General features: G+C 46.2%; 1 protein-coding gene across 1 annotated transcript in view; it reads left to right on the top strand.

The window, feature by feature from the left end:
* Positions 1-8,957, top strand: part of Thoc5 (THO complex subunit 5) — a 33,607-nt gene extending 24,650 nt beyond the window's left edge. The window contains 5 exon segments of the mRNA XM_090320428.1: positions 1,626-1,729; positions 1,869-1,956; positions 5,124-5,239; positions 6,278-6,468; positions 8,275-8,957. Of these exon segments, the coding sequence (XP_090176554.1) occupies positions 1,626-1,729; positions 1,869-1,956; positions 5,124-5,239; positions 6,278-6,468; positions 8,275-8,338 (563 nt within the window). The 3' untranslated portion in view covers positions 8,339-8,957.
* The last annotated feature ends 6,341 nt before the right edge of the window (positions 8,958-15,298 follow it).

The raw sequence follows: 15,298 nt of genomic DNA, 5'->3' as shown, positions 1-15,298 counted from the left end.
TCATTTTTTGTATGTGTGTTTTTGGGTTTTTTTGCCGGTCCAGTCCAGGGCTTAAACCCAGGGCGTGAGCTTCTTTTGCTCAAGGCTAGCACTTTATCACTTGAGCCACAGCACCACTTCTGGCTTTTTCTGTGTATGTGGTACTGAGGAATTGAATCCAGGGTTTCATGCATGCTACCTCTACCATTAAGCCATATTCCCAGCCCATACTCGGTACTCTTAAATCAAAGAGCCTGGGATTTCTGGCTTTACTGAGCAGGGGAGTTGCCTGTGTCACTGGGAAGAGCTATAGGCCCATGGAGGCAGAGGCCTGAGCTCCCCTTGGAACCATCTGGACTGTCCCATCTTCTCAGATGGGCCTCACAGACTTGGATATCATCGGTTCACAGATTGATCAGGCAGCTCATTGTAGAGTTGGTGTTCACCTAATAGGAATTTAGCCTCATTCCTACCAGGCCCGTAGGACAGCATGAGAGAAAGAGCAGTGGAGCCTCTTCCTTCATGGAGCGCATATTCAGCCCCAGGAATAGTGCTATGTAGGGACCCACTCCTTCATCCTTCCCCTCAGACCTGCAGGGGTGATGCTTCTGTGGGACATGACTGAACCTTTTTTGCTACTGTACACGCAGGACTGTGATGAGTCACTAGCCTAGGCGGTGGATATATGGGGCTTCTTTTAGTTTATTGTGTGCAAAGTACTTGCAGGGTGGGGATCGGTATGGGAGGGGTGTCAAGTCTTTCTGAGTTCCTCTCAGGAAAGGTTTCTAGGACCCATCTGGAGACCTCCAACCTGCACATGGACATTGGTCTCTCCAGGGCAGCCTCGCTTGTCTATCAGGCCTTGTGCCTATTAGCATTGCTGAGTTTGTTTTGTCCCAAAATTGGAGGATTGTCATCTGGGACCGCTGACTGTGTAGGCATGTTTGTTTATTTAAATGCCAGCAGAAGTTTACCCTAGAGCAGTTCTCCTGTTCTCCTTCCCTAGAGGAACTGACACAGAACACCACTTAGTTCCTTAGTCAAGGTCAGCTATGCCAGTTCAGCTCAGCTAGTTGATCTAATTAACAATCCCTGCCCTGGTTCTGGCTGCAGGGCTTTTTTTCTTTCCTTTTTTCTTTTGTCAGTCATGGGAGTTGAACTCTGGGCCTGGGTGCTGTCCCTGAGCTCTTCAGCTTGACAACCATCCTACCCCTTGAGCCACAGTGCCACTTCTGCTTTTCTGGTGATTATTTGGAGATAAGAGTTTTATGGACTTTTTTAGTGCCAGGGCTGGCTTTGAACCATGATCCTCAGATCCCTTAGATCGTGATCCTCAGCCTCCTGAGTAGCTAGGATTACAGGTGTGAGCCACCACACCCAGCTGGGGCTTTTGTTTTGCTGGCTGTCATTTGCTTTAAGGATAAAGTACCATAAATGCTGGCTCTGTGTCTGGCCATAGGCACATAGCCTTGAGTGAAAGTCAGGTTGATGTGCCTGTATTCCTGGTATGTGTTAACCTGGCTACCTCTTGAGTGCTACGTATACCAAATCAGATGGCAGGGCCACTTTAGCCCCAGGCAGATGCTCATTGCACACCTATGGCACTTGATTGTACCCGTGACACCACCTGCCTGGCTCTCTTTTAGAACATGGTATTGTGCCTGTTACCAGCGATTGCCAGTACCTCTTTCCTGCCAAGGTTGTCTCTCGCCTGGTTAAGTGGATGACTATGGCCTATGAAGATTATACGGTAGGTCAAAGAGTGGCAGATTACCTTGCTGTCCTGAGGACCACATCACCTGTCTGCTTCTGTGACCCACCCTACCAAAAGCACCAGGATTCGACTAGAGAAGCCTGCAGCTCACTCTTCATCTACATGCCTGTTCTAGGAGCTGCATTTTACGAAGAACATTGTGGAAGCAGGACTGGCAGGGGACACCAATCTCTATTATATGGCACTCATTGAGAGGGGCACAGGTAGGTCATTTTCTGTGTTGGTCATAGTAGTCCTTTACTCAACAGGAACCAGCAGAAATCACACGTGCCTTGGATGTCTGCACACATGCAGGGACCCAGCACACAGCAATGGTGAAAGCCACTGATCATCAAGGACTTAAACTCAACAGTCACTCACTTAATCCCCAACAGTCTTAGGGGTCCAGGTACCATTCCATTTTTATAGTTGAACAAATTACAGTTTAATCTCAAATCAAGGCCAAGCCTAGCTTAGCCCTTTGCTTTTACTACTGTCAAACATTAGACCTCTCTTCCTCTTCCTCACTGAAAACTGGGGTGTTTCTCTTAGAGTATAAAAGGCAGGGTTAGCCAGGCGTGGTGGCTCACACCTGTAATCCTAGCTATTCAGGAGAATCTGATCTGAGGATCAAGGTTCAAAGCCAGCCCAGGCACAAAAAGACCTGAGACTCTTACCTCCAATTAACCTCTAGAAAAGAGGAAGCGGGGGCTTGGCTCAAGGGTAGGGTGGTAGCCTTGAGCTGAAGAGTTCGGGGATAGCGCTCAGACCCAGGGGTAGGGAGATAGCCTTTAGCTAAAGAGCCCAGGGACAGGGCCCAGGCCGAGTTCAAGCCCCATGACCCACCAAAAAAAAAAAAAGCCAGGGTTATAGGACCTCCTTCCTTAGTCCCGGCACTTCCTTTCCTCAAGAGCAATCAAAAGCTATTGATTCCTCCAAGCTCCTCTGACACTGAACTCTGCCATAGCTCCTGCTGGAGCCACCCAAATGCTACGCCTGGGCTGTTGTGCTTGTGTCCCATGCTAGCCTCAGCAAGTCTGGCACTGCCTTCCAAGGTCTTAGCACACATCCTCAACCCCAAGCTTGCTATTAGAGCCACTGAACCAAGGAAGTTGGAAGTTAGACATATTTTTGTATTAGTCCATTTTCCTGAGGCTTCCTTAAAAGGAGGATTTTATTGAGCTTGAACTTTCGGAGGCTGAAAGTCCTTAGTCAGGTAGCCTGATCTATGTTTGTGAGTCCTTCCTGGCAGATGATATCACAATGGCAGGAGCATGTTGTGGAAGAGATCAGATAGTGAGAAAGGAAGCCAAAGAGTCAGAAGCCAGGCTTGCTAGTGTTATAAGTTTCTCTTGGAGCAACTAATTAGAGTCCCTTCAGAGGACAGTGACACTGTCTCCCCCAAGACCTAATTATCTCTCTCTAGACATCGTCTCTTAAAGATTCTGTGACATGGGAGTCTAAGTTTCTAGCACATGAACCTTTGGGGCCAGGGGCCTCAAACCTTATCCAAAACTCAAGTTCTAATACCAGCCTGTTGAAATTGACAGAGGCTGTTTCCATAGTCAAAACCAAGTAGGAATACAGCTGCCATCAGGTAGTTCTGATAGGCTCAGCATGGCTTATCTCAGAGCTACCCGATGGGGAAATTTTGTCAGTTTCCTCAAAATTGGTGTGAGGATAATTGTACTCATCTCAGAATTATTATGCTCAGACCCACTGCCTAGAATGCAGGAAGAACTCAATAAATGTCGGCTTTTTAGAAGGCGTTCACAAAATATATAAAAATGAAAATAGAGAAAACATATCCCAGATAGACAGTGATGTTACAGTAGTATTGAAAAGAGGAAAACAATAAGCATGTTTGGCATTAAAAAAATACAAAAAAAACCCAAAAAACTTCATAACCTCCTGGCAAACAAATAAGCTGTGCATAGTGGTTCAAGGCTAGCCCTAAGAAAATCAACCAATAAAGCCAAATATGGTCATCCCAGTTCTGTGGGAAGTGTAAATAGGATCAAGGTCCAAGCCACCTCTGGTAAAAATGTGAGACTCTATTTGAAAAATAAAGCAAAAAGTTCTGGGAAATGGATCTGTTTGTAGAGCCAGTACTAGAAAAATAAAAATAAAAAATCTTTAAGAAGTCAGGTGCTACCTCACTCACGCCTGTAATCCTAGCTAATCAGGAGGCTGAGAACTGAGGATCAAGATTCAAAGCCAGCCCAGGCACAAAAGGACTTGAGACTGTTACCTCTAATTAACCTCTAGAAAATGGGAACTGGGGCTTGGCTCAAGGGTAGGACAGTAGCCTTGAGCTGAAGAGCTCAGGGACAGTGCCCAGGCCCAGAGTTCAAGCCCTATGACCCACAAAAAAAAAAAAAAAAAAAAAAAGTCAGGTGCTGGTAGCTCATACCTATAATCTTTTTTTCCTTTATTTTTTGCTAGTCCTAGATACTGTCCTTGGACACTTCAAGGCTAGTGCTCTGCTACTTGAACCACAGCACCACTTCCAGCTTTTTCTGAGTATGTGGTACTGAGGAATCAAACCCAGGGCTTTTTTGTGCATGCTAGACAAGCCCTCTTCCACTAGTCTATGCTCCCCACCCTCACACCTATAATCCTAGCTACCCAGGTGGTTAAGAACTGAGGATCATGATGAAAAGCCATCCAGGGGTAGGAGTGGTGGGGGGAAGACAGAAGTATATCTGTGGCTCAAAGTGGTAGAGTCCTAACCTTGAGGGGAAAAAAAGCTTAGAGGCCAGCGTCAGTGGCTCATGACTATAATCCTAGCTATTCAGGAGGCTGAGATCTGAGGGTCACTGTTCAAAGCCTACTTGGGCAGAAAAGATCATGAGACTGATCTCTAATAAACTGTAGAACAAACTGGAAGTGAATCTGTGGCTCTAGTGGTAGAACACTAGCCTTGAGCAAAAAGCTCAGGGATAGGGCCGGGAGTTTGGCCTAGTGGTAGAGTGCTTGCTTAGCATGCATGAAGACCCAGGTTCGATTCCTTAGTACCACATACATAGAAAAAAGCTGGGAGAGGTACTGTGGCTCTAGTGGTAGAGTACTAGCCTTGAGAAAGCCCAAGGATAGTGTTCAGGCCCTAAGTTCAAGCCCCAGGACTGGCAAAAAAAAAAAAAAAAGAAGAAGCTCAGAGACAGCACCCAAGCCCTAAGTTCAGGACCCAAGAGTGGCAACAAAAAACAAAAACAAGAAGCCCAGGGTCAGAACCCAGTCCCCCAGTTCAAGCCCTAAGATTAGTACCAAAAAGAAAGAAAGAAAATAGAATTATGGGCATACCTAAGATGGACTGGAGGCCAGCAAGTAGAACTGGCAAATAGAACGTGGCAAGCTGGATGACTGTTTTCCTTCCTCTCCCTCTTCCCAGCCAAACTCCAGGCCGCTGTAGTGCTGAACCCGGGATATTCCTCCATCCCACCCATTTTCCAGCTCTGTCTCAACTGGAAAGGGGAGAAGACCAGTAGCAATGATGACAACATCCGGGTAAGGCGCATGGAGTGGTGATGGGTACAGACAGCCACTCGGAGAGGTGGGCTGAGGGCATGGGCATGGTGGTAGGTCCCTGCCAGGACTTTGGGAGATGCTGCCTATGTGGTGTAGCAGAGGAAAGGCCTAGACCCATGCCACCCACTTGCCTACCTCAGGGCCCACAGTCATACCTAGCTATGAAACAGAAAGCTGTCATCATGGGCTTCTGGGAGAATGTACATTAACTCAGAAGTATTAATAGCGTGCAGGGATCCCTGCACTCTGGCAGTGAGATCCCTCCATGGTTACTTAAAATCAAAGATTTAGTAACAGCCGCATAGCCATGAGAATTTTTGTTGTTGTTGTTGTTGGTCGTGGGGCTTGAACTCTGGGTCAGGCCTGGGTGCTATCCCTGAGCTGCTTTTGTTCACGTTAGCTAGTTTTCTACCCCTTGAGCCACAGCACCACTTCTGGCTTTTTCTGAGTAGTTTATTAGAGATTAGAATCTCATGGCCTTCCTATCACAGCTAGATTTAACTCTTTTTTTTATTTTTTATTTTTTTGCCAGTCCTGGGCTTGAGCTCAAGGCCTGAGCACTGTTCTTGGACTTTCTTAAGGCTAGAGCTCTACCACTTGAGGCTCAGCACCACTTCCGGCTTTTTTTTCTATGTATGTGGTACCGAGGAATCGAACCCGGGTCTTCATGCATGCTAGGCAAGCACTTTAACCACTAGGCCAAACTCCCGGCCTAGGCAAACACTCTTATCACTAGGCCAAACTCCTGGCTCAGAGATTCATTCTTTACATACCTGTCTTCCCGAATGTGGGTATTGGAGCAGGGAAAGTTATGAGTGAGAACCAGGAAGACCCCATGATTTTAAGGAAAGAGTTTTAGATGATCAAGTTAGTCTGGCTTCATCACAGGCTCAACTCCTATACAGGCTCTAGTGCAGTTCTGGTGGCCTCAGGGCTAGCTGGTAACAGGAGCCCAGCCAGTGTTACCAGCCATGGGAGGTAGGGTATGCTAAGGCACTGGTTTTCCCACTTGCACAGGCCATGGAAAGTGAGGTCAACGTGTGCTACAAGGAGCTGTGCGGGCCCCGGCCCAGCCACCAGCTCCTCACCAACCAGCTGCAGCGGCTGTGTGTGCTGCTGGATGTCTACCTGGAGACTGAGAGCCACGATGACAGCGTGGAGGGACCCAAGGAATTTCCCCAGGAGAAGATGTGTCTGCGGCTTTTCAGGTGGGACAAGTGCGGGGACGTTGGTGATGCTCTGGCAAGTCTAGAAGTAGAGCTGTAGCTCAAGTGGTAGGGAACTAGCCTTAAGCACAAGAACTCAGGGATAGTGCCCAGGCCCTGAGTTCAAACCCTAAGGATGGGCATGCACACACGTGCATGCACACACGCACGCGCGTGCACACACACACACACACACACACACACACACACACACACACACACAACATGTAAAGCTCTGGGATGATTGCTGTCACAAGTCAGGAACCCAGAATGTGCCCTAAGTGCTGACAACTGGATTTAGAATACCTGGGCACCAGGCACCTCTAGCTACTTTTCCTCTCTTTGGTGTTAGGTCCTTGCTTTTCTTTTTACCTCTCCTAGTTCCCTATCAGTATAAAAGGGACAACTTCCCCCCAACATCTTTCCCATACCTTATTCTTCAACAGCCAGTTCCAGCCCCTCTCTCCTTATATGGCGCCTCCACTGGCCTGGTTCATCATATTAACCAGTAATAAACTAGCCCCAGCCCTAGCTGGCTACAAGCAGCTGGACGCTGGTCATCCTCTCCCCTGTGTGTCTATATGAGACCCCAGCTCTCCCTTAGCTCCCCAGGCCACTGTAGCACATTTCCAGGGTGAGATCTTTGCATGGCCTATGCTCGTTTCCTCTTCTCAAATGGTTCCCAGAGGACCCTGAGGTTTCTGAAGTCTGACCTCCGTCAGTACTCTGGGAAGATGCTGCCTTGGTGACTCACATGCAATCATTGCCTCAGCTGGTGGATGGGAGATAGGTGGTTTCTCCCTAGCTGCCCCCCAGACTGCTTGTGTGAGCAGAAGGACCTTAGGTGCAGCTCAGCCCCATCAGCACTGTGCCTACACATGCCCAGGGCCTCTGCTCTTCTGAGGTTGGGTGGCCTGGGAAGTTGTAGACATGAGTCAGGACTTTAGGCCCAGAAAGAGAACTCAAATAGTTCAAATTCCTGCCTGTGTGTTGGTGTCTCCACTACACCCTTTGTAAAGCCCCACTTACCCAGGGGACAGGGGATCCTGGAAAGATGGAATTAGGTGAGATAGAAATGGTGGGTGTAAAGTGCCTCGCACAGTGCAGGTAGAGAAGCCCTCAGCCATTGGTGGGAAAGCAAAACCTTCCCTCTCCCCATCTTACAATCCCTGCCTCTCCCCCCCCACACGAACACACATGCATGTGTGCATGCATATCCACACCCACACAAGCTCCCTTGACTAAAATCCATACATTACCTTATGTTACCATTAAATGTACATCATAGAGAGGCCAAGAGTGTGGTCTACTAGAAGAGTGCTTGCCTAGCATGCACAAAGCCCTGGATTCGATTCTTTGGTACACAGAAAAACCTGGAAGTGGTGCTATGGCTCAAGTGGTAGAGTAGCTAGTCTTGAGAAAGTTCAAGGACAGTGCCCAGGCCCTGAGTTCAATCCCCAGGACTGGGGGAAAAAAATTAAAAAATTTAAAAGTAACGAAGTTGCTAAATATGTGAACAACATAACCTAAAAGATCCTATCTAACACTTGCCCTGTCCCCCAAATGTCCACTACAGTGATGCCCCTTCCAGGTTTGTGTTCACACATTTATAAACACATAGAGACACTTTTTACAAAAATAGCATTACACCTTCCTGTACCATGGTCTGATTTTCTCACAGTTGTCCTGTAACTGCCTTTTTTTTCTCCTCACATCTAAATGCTATTCCCTGTGTGAATGAGCTGTAATTTATTTTGTAGTCCGAAAGGTATGATATCAGCTGCTTTCTCTCTCTTCTTGTTTCTCTAGGGGTCCAAGCAGGATGAAGCCGTTTAAATATAACCATCCTCAGGGATTCTTCAGCCATCGCTGACCTCCTATTCAGCCTGTTCTCCCCGCAACGCCCTGCCCTTAGTCCTAAGTCTTTGTTCTCTTTGGCCATGTGTGGCCCTGGAGATTCTCCAAAAACAGTAGCTAATTAAAGTGGCACCAAATGGCCTTTGTCTGAGGCAGTTTTATAATCTGGAAGGACGCATGGGAGCCAGGGTGAAAGAACATTTGTGGGTAGACTTTTCAAAGGTGTCCAAAAACAGCAGAATACAAAGGAATGTGGATTCTGCACAAACATGACACCCACTTTTCCCCACATGCCTCGCTTTTACTTTGGTGGGGCTGAGTGAGGGAGGTCCCCATTATCTTGTTATTTCTTCTCCTAAGTCACTGCTAGTAGGAGGTTGCAGTGGAAAAACCAGTTCGCAGAACAAAAAAACTTTCACGTTTCCACCCGTCTTTGTCTCTGATGGCCAGAGTCTGACCAGTGGGTGGGATTTGGTAGGTAATGGTTGTGCTTTGCTTTTGACAGTCCTGAGGTTTGAGCTGAAAGCCTTGTGCTGGCTAAGCAGGTGATCTACTCAAACTGTACCTCCAGTCTCCATGTTTTAAAAGCCTATCTGTGTAATGTAAATAAAAGACAAATATATCATGGAAAATCATTTCAAATCTTGTCATTTCATGGTCAATGAGGGCAGTGTTGGAGAATTCCAGGAAGAACTTCTGATCATGGATAGTAATAGCAGTGCCATAGCCTGAGTACGAGACCATGTGACATTTTGAGGACAATCTTCTAGATAGTGGCATAAGTACCTCAAAAGAATAGTTTGAAACTGTGCACTAGTGGTTCATGCCTATAATTCTAGCTACTCAGGAGGCTGAGATCTGAGAATCCCAGACAAAGCCTGGGCAGACAAAGCCAATAGACTCCTCCTACTCCCCCCCCCCCCCAAGACTAGTTAAGCAGGAAAAAGCCAGCAGGGCCCAAGTGATAGAGCCCTAGCCGTGAGCAAGAGCCCCAGTACTAAAAATAATAGTGAGGATGATGATGATTTAAATGAAAAAGTATTTAGAAAAATCCTGGGAGAAATGTTTGCTAAATTATTTGGGAGTGGGATCTGGGAGAGTAACTTAGTGGTAGTGCTTTCCTAACATACTCAAAGCCCAATACTTGGGGGGGGGGGGAATGTTATCTTTGTAACCCTACAACACAAGTCAGTGAATGGTGACACAGCATTTTTGGATACTTGTCAGAAAAAAAATAGTCCATAATTACTCAATTCTCTTCCTTTTAAGAAATAAAGGGGCAAGGGAGTAGAGGGAGAAGGTGAACAAATGCAGTCACTGAGTTCAAGATATGCTGTAAAAACTGCAGCATGCAACTTCTGGACAGGGACAGGACAGGAAAATGAGGGAAAGTGAAGGAAAGGACGACAGTGTCAAAGAAGCATTTCCTCATGTTACCTGACTTACAGGATTGTAACCTTTTTGTACAACTCCTTAATAACAATCCAAAAATTAAATTTAAAAAGAAATAAGAAATAGTGTTAGGAGTGTAGTTCAGTTGTATAGTGTGTGGTTAGCAAATGTCAGGCCCCAGGAAAAAAAGAAGATAAAAATACAGGAGTCAAGAATGTTGTTTCAGCGGCCAGGAACGTGGCCCAGTGGTAGAGTGCTTGCCTTGAGAAAGCACAAGAACATACCCAGGCCCTGAGTTCAAACCCCAAGACTGGCAAAACAAAAAGAATGCTGTTTCACATTTGTAATCCTAAAGGCAGAGGAAAGAAGACTGTGAGTTCAAGACCAACCTAGAATACAAAGCAAAACAAAAGAAGCCAGGCACTGATTGTTCATACCTGTAATCCTAGCTACTCAGGCTGAGATCTGAAGATTGTGGTTCAAAGCCAGCCCTGGCAGGAAAATCCATAAAGCTCAGCCATCAGAAAACTGGAAGTGGCACTGTGCTCAAATTGGTAGAGTGCTAGCTTTAAGCAAAAGAGCTCAGGGACAGCACCCAGGCCCTAAGTTAAAGTCCCATGACTAACCAAAAAAGAAAGAAAGAAAGAAAAAAACAATCAATGTATTGTAGGTAAAATTGAATTGGCTACCTCCCAAGACTAAATGAATTTCATTTTTCATGAAAGTCTAAATGTTTTTCTCTTCACCATCTGAACTTTGGTCTCTGCTGTAATTATATTTATTCCAAGTAGACAATTACTGATTCCCCTTAAATAGCATGTACTTCTGGGGTTTAAAAAAACTCCCTCCGGGGCGGGAGTTTGGCCTAGTGGTAGAGTGCTTGCCTAGCATGCATAAAGGCCTGGGTTCGATTCCTCAGTACCACATATATAGGGAGAAAAAAGCCAGAAGTGGTGCTGTGACTCAAATGGTAGAGCTCTAGCCTTGAGAAAGCCCAAGGACAGTGCTCAGGGCCTGACTTCAAGCCCAGGACTGGCAAAAAAATAAATAAATAAAAATAATTAAAAAACTCCCTCCTACCCTCCAGGCTGGTCACCCAGCATGCTCTGGGTAAAGGCTTTCTGAATGTGAGCTGGCAAACTCCTAGCCTTGCCTGGGCCCTAATATCTGAGCCCAGTGCAGGAAGGTGATGGTATCTTAGCCGTTAAATGTGACCATTGGAAAGGTTTCTCTTTCAGCCTGTGTCATGTCTTTAAATGCCCAGAGGTCCTTGATCACCCTGGAGGTCACATTGCCAAGCCCCGCGCCAAATACACTTGTCTCGGTTCACTTGACATGGATTGAGAAAATGCTTTGTGTTTTTATTTTTAGATAAGGTTTTGCTTTACAGCTCTGCATAGTCTGGGATTGCTTCAAACTTGTGGTTCTGCTTTTGCCTCCTAAGTGCTGACTGACAGAAAATATTTTAGATTGATAGATTATTCTTTTTTTAAGCAATACTGGGGTTTTGAACTAAGAGCCTGGCATTTGCAGCTCAGCTCCTTTACCACTCAGGCCCTGAGTTCAAGCCAATAAATAAATAAATAAACAAACAAACAAACAAACTAGTCTTTTTCCTGACCTGCTTGCCTGGGATTTTGTCCCTGCTGGCATCTCCTTGGTGTGGGCCTTGTATCTTATTGCCTGTGCTGAATCAGATTAAAACTGGGCCTAAAAATAGTTTCTTTAAGGGCCCTGCATTGCAGCCTCTGTTCCTGGTCTTGGCTGGAAGGCAGCTAGACTGACTCAGCACAAAAGCTCATCTGCAGAAGGGAGCTGGGACTCAACTGCAAAAGAGGCCTGAGAGGATCCCTGCTTCCTGGGCTGGGGATGCTATACTTGCCATCTTCCAGAAGACATTTTCCCTTTTTATTTTTGCCAGTTTTGGGGTTTGAACTCAGGGCCTGAACCCTGTCCTTGGGCTTTTTCCTCAAAGCTAGCACTCTGCCACTTGAGCCACAGCACCATTTCTGGCTTTTTTTTTTCTATGTATATGGTACCAAGGAATCAAACCCTGGTCTTCAGGCATGCTAGGCAAGCACTCTACCACTAGACCAAACTCCCAGCCCCTACATTTTCCCTTTTCCAAAGAGTACACTGTATAAAGGAATCCTTTGAGCTCAAGGAGGAAGGTGGTAAAAGAGAAACCAGGACAATCCAGCCCGTTTGAGCTGCTTGTGTGTTTGGGCCATTCAGACTCAGGGTGGACAGATCTGGGGGAGACAGGCCCATCTTGGGAGGAACTAGAAGATTCCTCAGGAGGTTCTTGCAGTTGTTCACTGGGCCATGTCTAAGACCAACTCCTCCATTTCATCACTCTGCCCTTGGAAGGTAGTTTCCTGCCTTTTTATTTATTCATTGTCATGCTAGAGATCAATGCTTATTCAGTGCTACCTACCACTGACATCCCAGCCTGTCCTTGACTTGAAAGCTCCTGTACCTTTTTTAATCAGGTGTGGAGCTTGACCTCAGGGCCTGGGTGCTGTCCCTGTGTCTCTTTGTGCTCGTCTAGTGCTCTACCACTTGAACCACAGCAACCCTTCCAGCTTTTTTGAGTGGTTAATTGGAAATAAGAGTCTCACTTGGACTTTTCTGCCCAGGTTGGCTTTGAACCACGATCCTCAGATCCCAGCCTGCTGAGTAGCTAGAATTACAGGCATGAGCCACCAGCACCAGGCTCCCTAACTTTTTGTGCCAGTACTAGGGCTTTAACTTAGAACCCAGGCTCTGTCCCTTAGCTTTTTTGTTCAAGTCTGGTGCTAGGACCCTTGAATCACTCCTCCACTCTAACTTTTTGCTGGTTAGAAATAAGAGTCTTGGGCTGGGAGTTTGGCCTAGTGGTAGAGTGCTTGCTTAACATGAACAAAGACCGTGATTTGATTCCTCTGTACCACAAACATAGATAAACCTGGAAATGGTGCAATGGCTCAAGTGGTAGTGCTCTAGACTTGAGAAAGTCCAGGGACAGTGCTCATGCCCTGAGTTCAAGGCCCAGAATTGGCATGGTTAGAAACAGAGTGGTCAGACTCCCAAAGGAATTTTGTACCTGTCTACACAGCCTAGGTGATGAGAATAGGCATTACCATCTATTCTGAGTGAGGCCCTGAGCTAATCACACTTTAACTCACAGTCCTATTTATTATAAATGTATATGGTGACTTTTTTTTTTGGTTGGTCATGGGGCTTGAACTCAAGGCCTGAACACTGTCCTTGGGCTTTCCTAAGTCTAGAGCTCAACCACTTGAGCCACAGCACCACTTCTGGCTTTTTCTATGTATGTGATACTGGGGAATTGAAGCTGGGTCTTCATGCATGCTAGGCAAGCACTCTACCACTAGGCTAAATTCCCAGCCCTAGGGAGTCCATTTACTTTTTTTATTATTATTATTTTTCTAGCTTTTAAGAGGCTACCTCTTGTCCTTGGCTGATGGTTCCTTCCTCTGCCTTCAAAGTACATCAGTCAAATCTCTGTATCCATTCTCACATCACTATCTGCTCTGATACTGATCCTCCAGACTCTCTAAAAAGGACCCATTTGGTGACACTGGATCCACCCAAGACAATCTTGCCATCTTGAGAGACTTCATTCAATAATGCCTGCAAAGTCCTTTATGCTGTAAGTGGTAACGCTCACAGATTCCAGAGATTCGAACCTTGATATTTCTAGGAGACCTTAACTCTGCCTGCTGTACGGCTTGAGAATCAAGATGTGTGGTTTCCCAAATAGAAACAGAAGGATGTAGTCATCAGAATTATCTGAAACATGGTTGTGGAGTTACTGGTGCTGTTCCCCAAAGTAGTTCTCGTGATCCCCTCTCCGGGCATTTAGACATGGAGGGCTACTCTGCCCATCTCTGATACCAATTGTGCCTATAAATTGCTTTGAGCAATGCAATGTTATTAGGAGACATCTCTTCTAGAGGTCTTAGGAAACTGTAGAGTTTGCCAGACACCCTCTTCTCTGCCTTTGAGCATTTAGAAGTCTGAGTCCATAGGGATTCTCCATGCCATTTGCAGTTGTTTATTATTGTAGACCAAACCTATTCTGTCCAAAACAATTCCAGGGAGGAGGGGAATGAAAGCTGTTTCTCCTCAACCCAGCTGTATCTGCTGCGCCTACAGCTAGGTAACAGGAAGGGCATACTCTTAAAATAGCTCTTCTCTGCATATCGCCTGTGTCCCTGAGGACTCTGGGTTCTGACAAGCAATTCTTTCCTAAGTTGGCATGATTGGATTTTCCTAAAGTTTGATCTCTTCCTGAAGGGAGAATGGTTTTGTTTCTGCGTGCGCGTGCGCGCGCACAAGAGTCCTGGGGCTTGAACTCAGGGATCGAGTTCTGTCCCTGAGCTTTTTTGGAGTCACAGCTCCACTACTGGCTTTTCTGGTGCTTAACTGAAAATCAGAGCCTCCGAAACTTTCTTGCCCTGGCTGGCTTTGAACCTTGATTCTCAGATCTCAGACTCTGAAGTAGTTAAGATTATAGGTGTGAGGCACCTCCTAAATAGTTAAAATTTATAGGTAGGAGCCACCGACAGGTAGTAGTGTTTTTTTGTTTTGGGGGGGATTTTTTTTGCCAGATTGATTAATAAAGTCAAGCCTGGTGGGCCCTAATGAAGTAATCCTGTCTCGTCTTGGCAGTGTGTCAGTATAGGGGAATAGGAAGAGAGTCCCCCCCTACCTTGCCTGTGCCACTTGAGGCCACCATGGAAACGGTATCATCAAAGTGAACAGGGCTGGACCTGGGGGCAGTCAGGGATTCTAGCTTCCTAAATTGTGTGTGAGCAAGTCCTGGGACTTGATGCTTTCATTTACCATCTGTCCATTGACATTGATTAAATCTTCCCACAGTCTGCAGGAGTGCAATAGAAGGCTTTACAATTGAATCTGGTACACAGCCAGTCATATGAAATAACTGATCAATTCCATCTTTTTCCTTGGAGCTCCTCCCCCCCTTCCTGCACACCCTCTCCAGTATGCATGGATGGATGTGCACAGCACCCCCAGAGAATGCCTTCTCTCTTCTGTGCTCTATCCCATTTTTTGGTATTTCTGCAGCTTTCATTTCTTGGTTTATGGTGTTTTAATGGGTTTGGGACTTGAACCCAGAACTTCACACATAGGAGGTAAATAGTCTGCTATTGATCTTCCTCCCCAGCTCATGGCTATGCTTTTTGTTGGAGCATGTCCTCCAGTAACTTACACAAAGTAATTTTTTGAGACTTTGTCAGCCTGACATTGTCCTTTATTATGCTCATCCTTGATTTCTCAGGTAAGACTTCTGGGCCTTTCATCTTTGCTACCAAGGAATTTGGGGCCATTCTTGGTTTTTGACCCTGCTTATTCTTTTTCTCAGGAAGCCCTTGGGATACTTTTTATCCCTGGGTTCTGAAATGTCACGTCTATGATTCAGGTGTACTTATCTGTCACTGGGTCTAGAGTTGAGCAGATGACCTGGCAGGGCCAGTGACTGTTACCTCCTCCCTGGTCACCATGACTCATTCCAGGATGGACATGTGACCGAGTTATCTCGGTCTCATTTTTCCTT

This window comes from Megascapheus bottae, chromosome 28 (assembly GCF_031878675.1).
Source record: "Megascapheus bottae isolate mThoBot1 chromosome 28, mThoBot2.hap1, whole genome shotgun sequence".
Classification (NCBI taxonomy): Eukaryota; Metazoa; Chordata; class Mammalia; order Rodentia; family Geomyidae; genus Megascapheus; species Megascapheus bottae.
The sequence above is the reverse complement of the archived record's forward strand: the minus strand, read 5'-3'. Positions and strand labels throughout refer to the sequence as shown.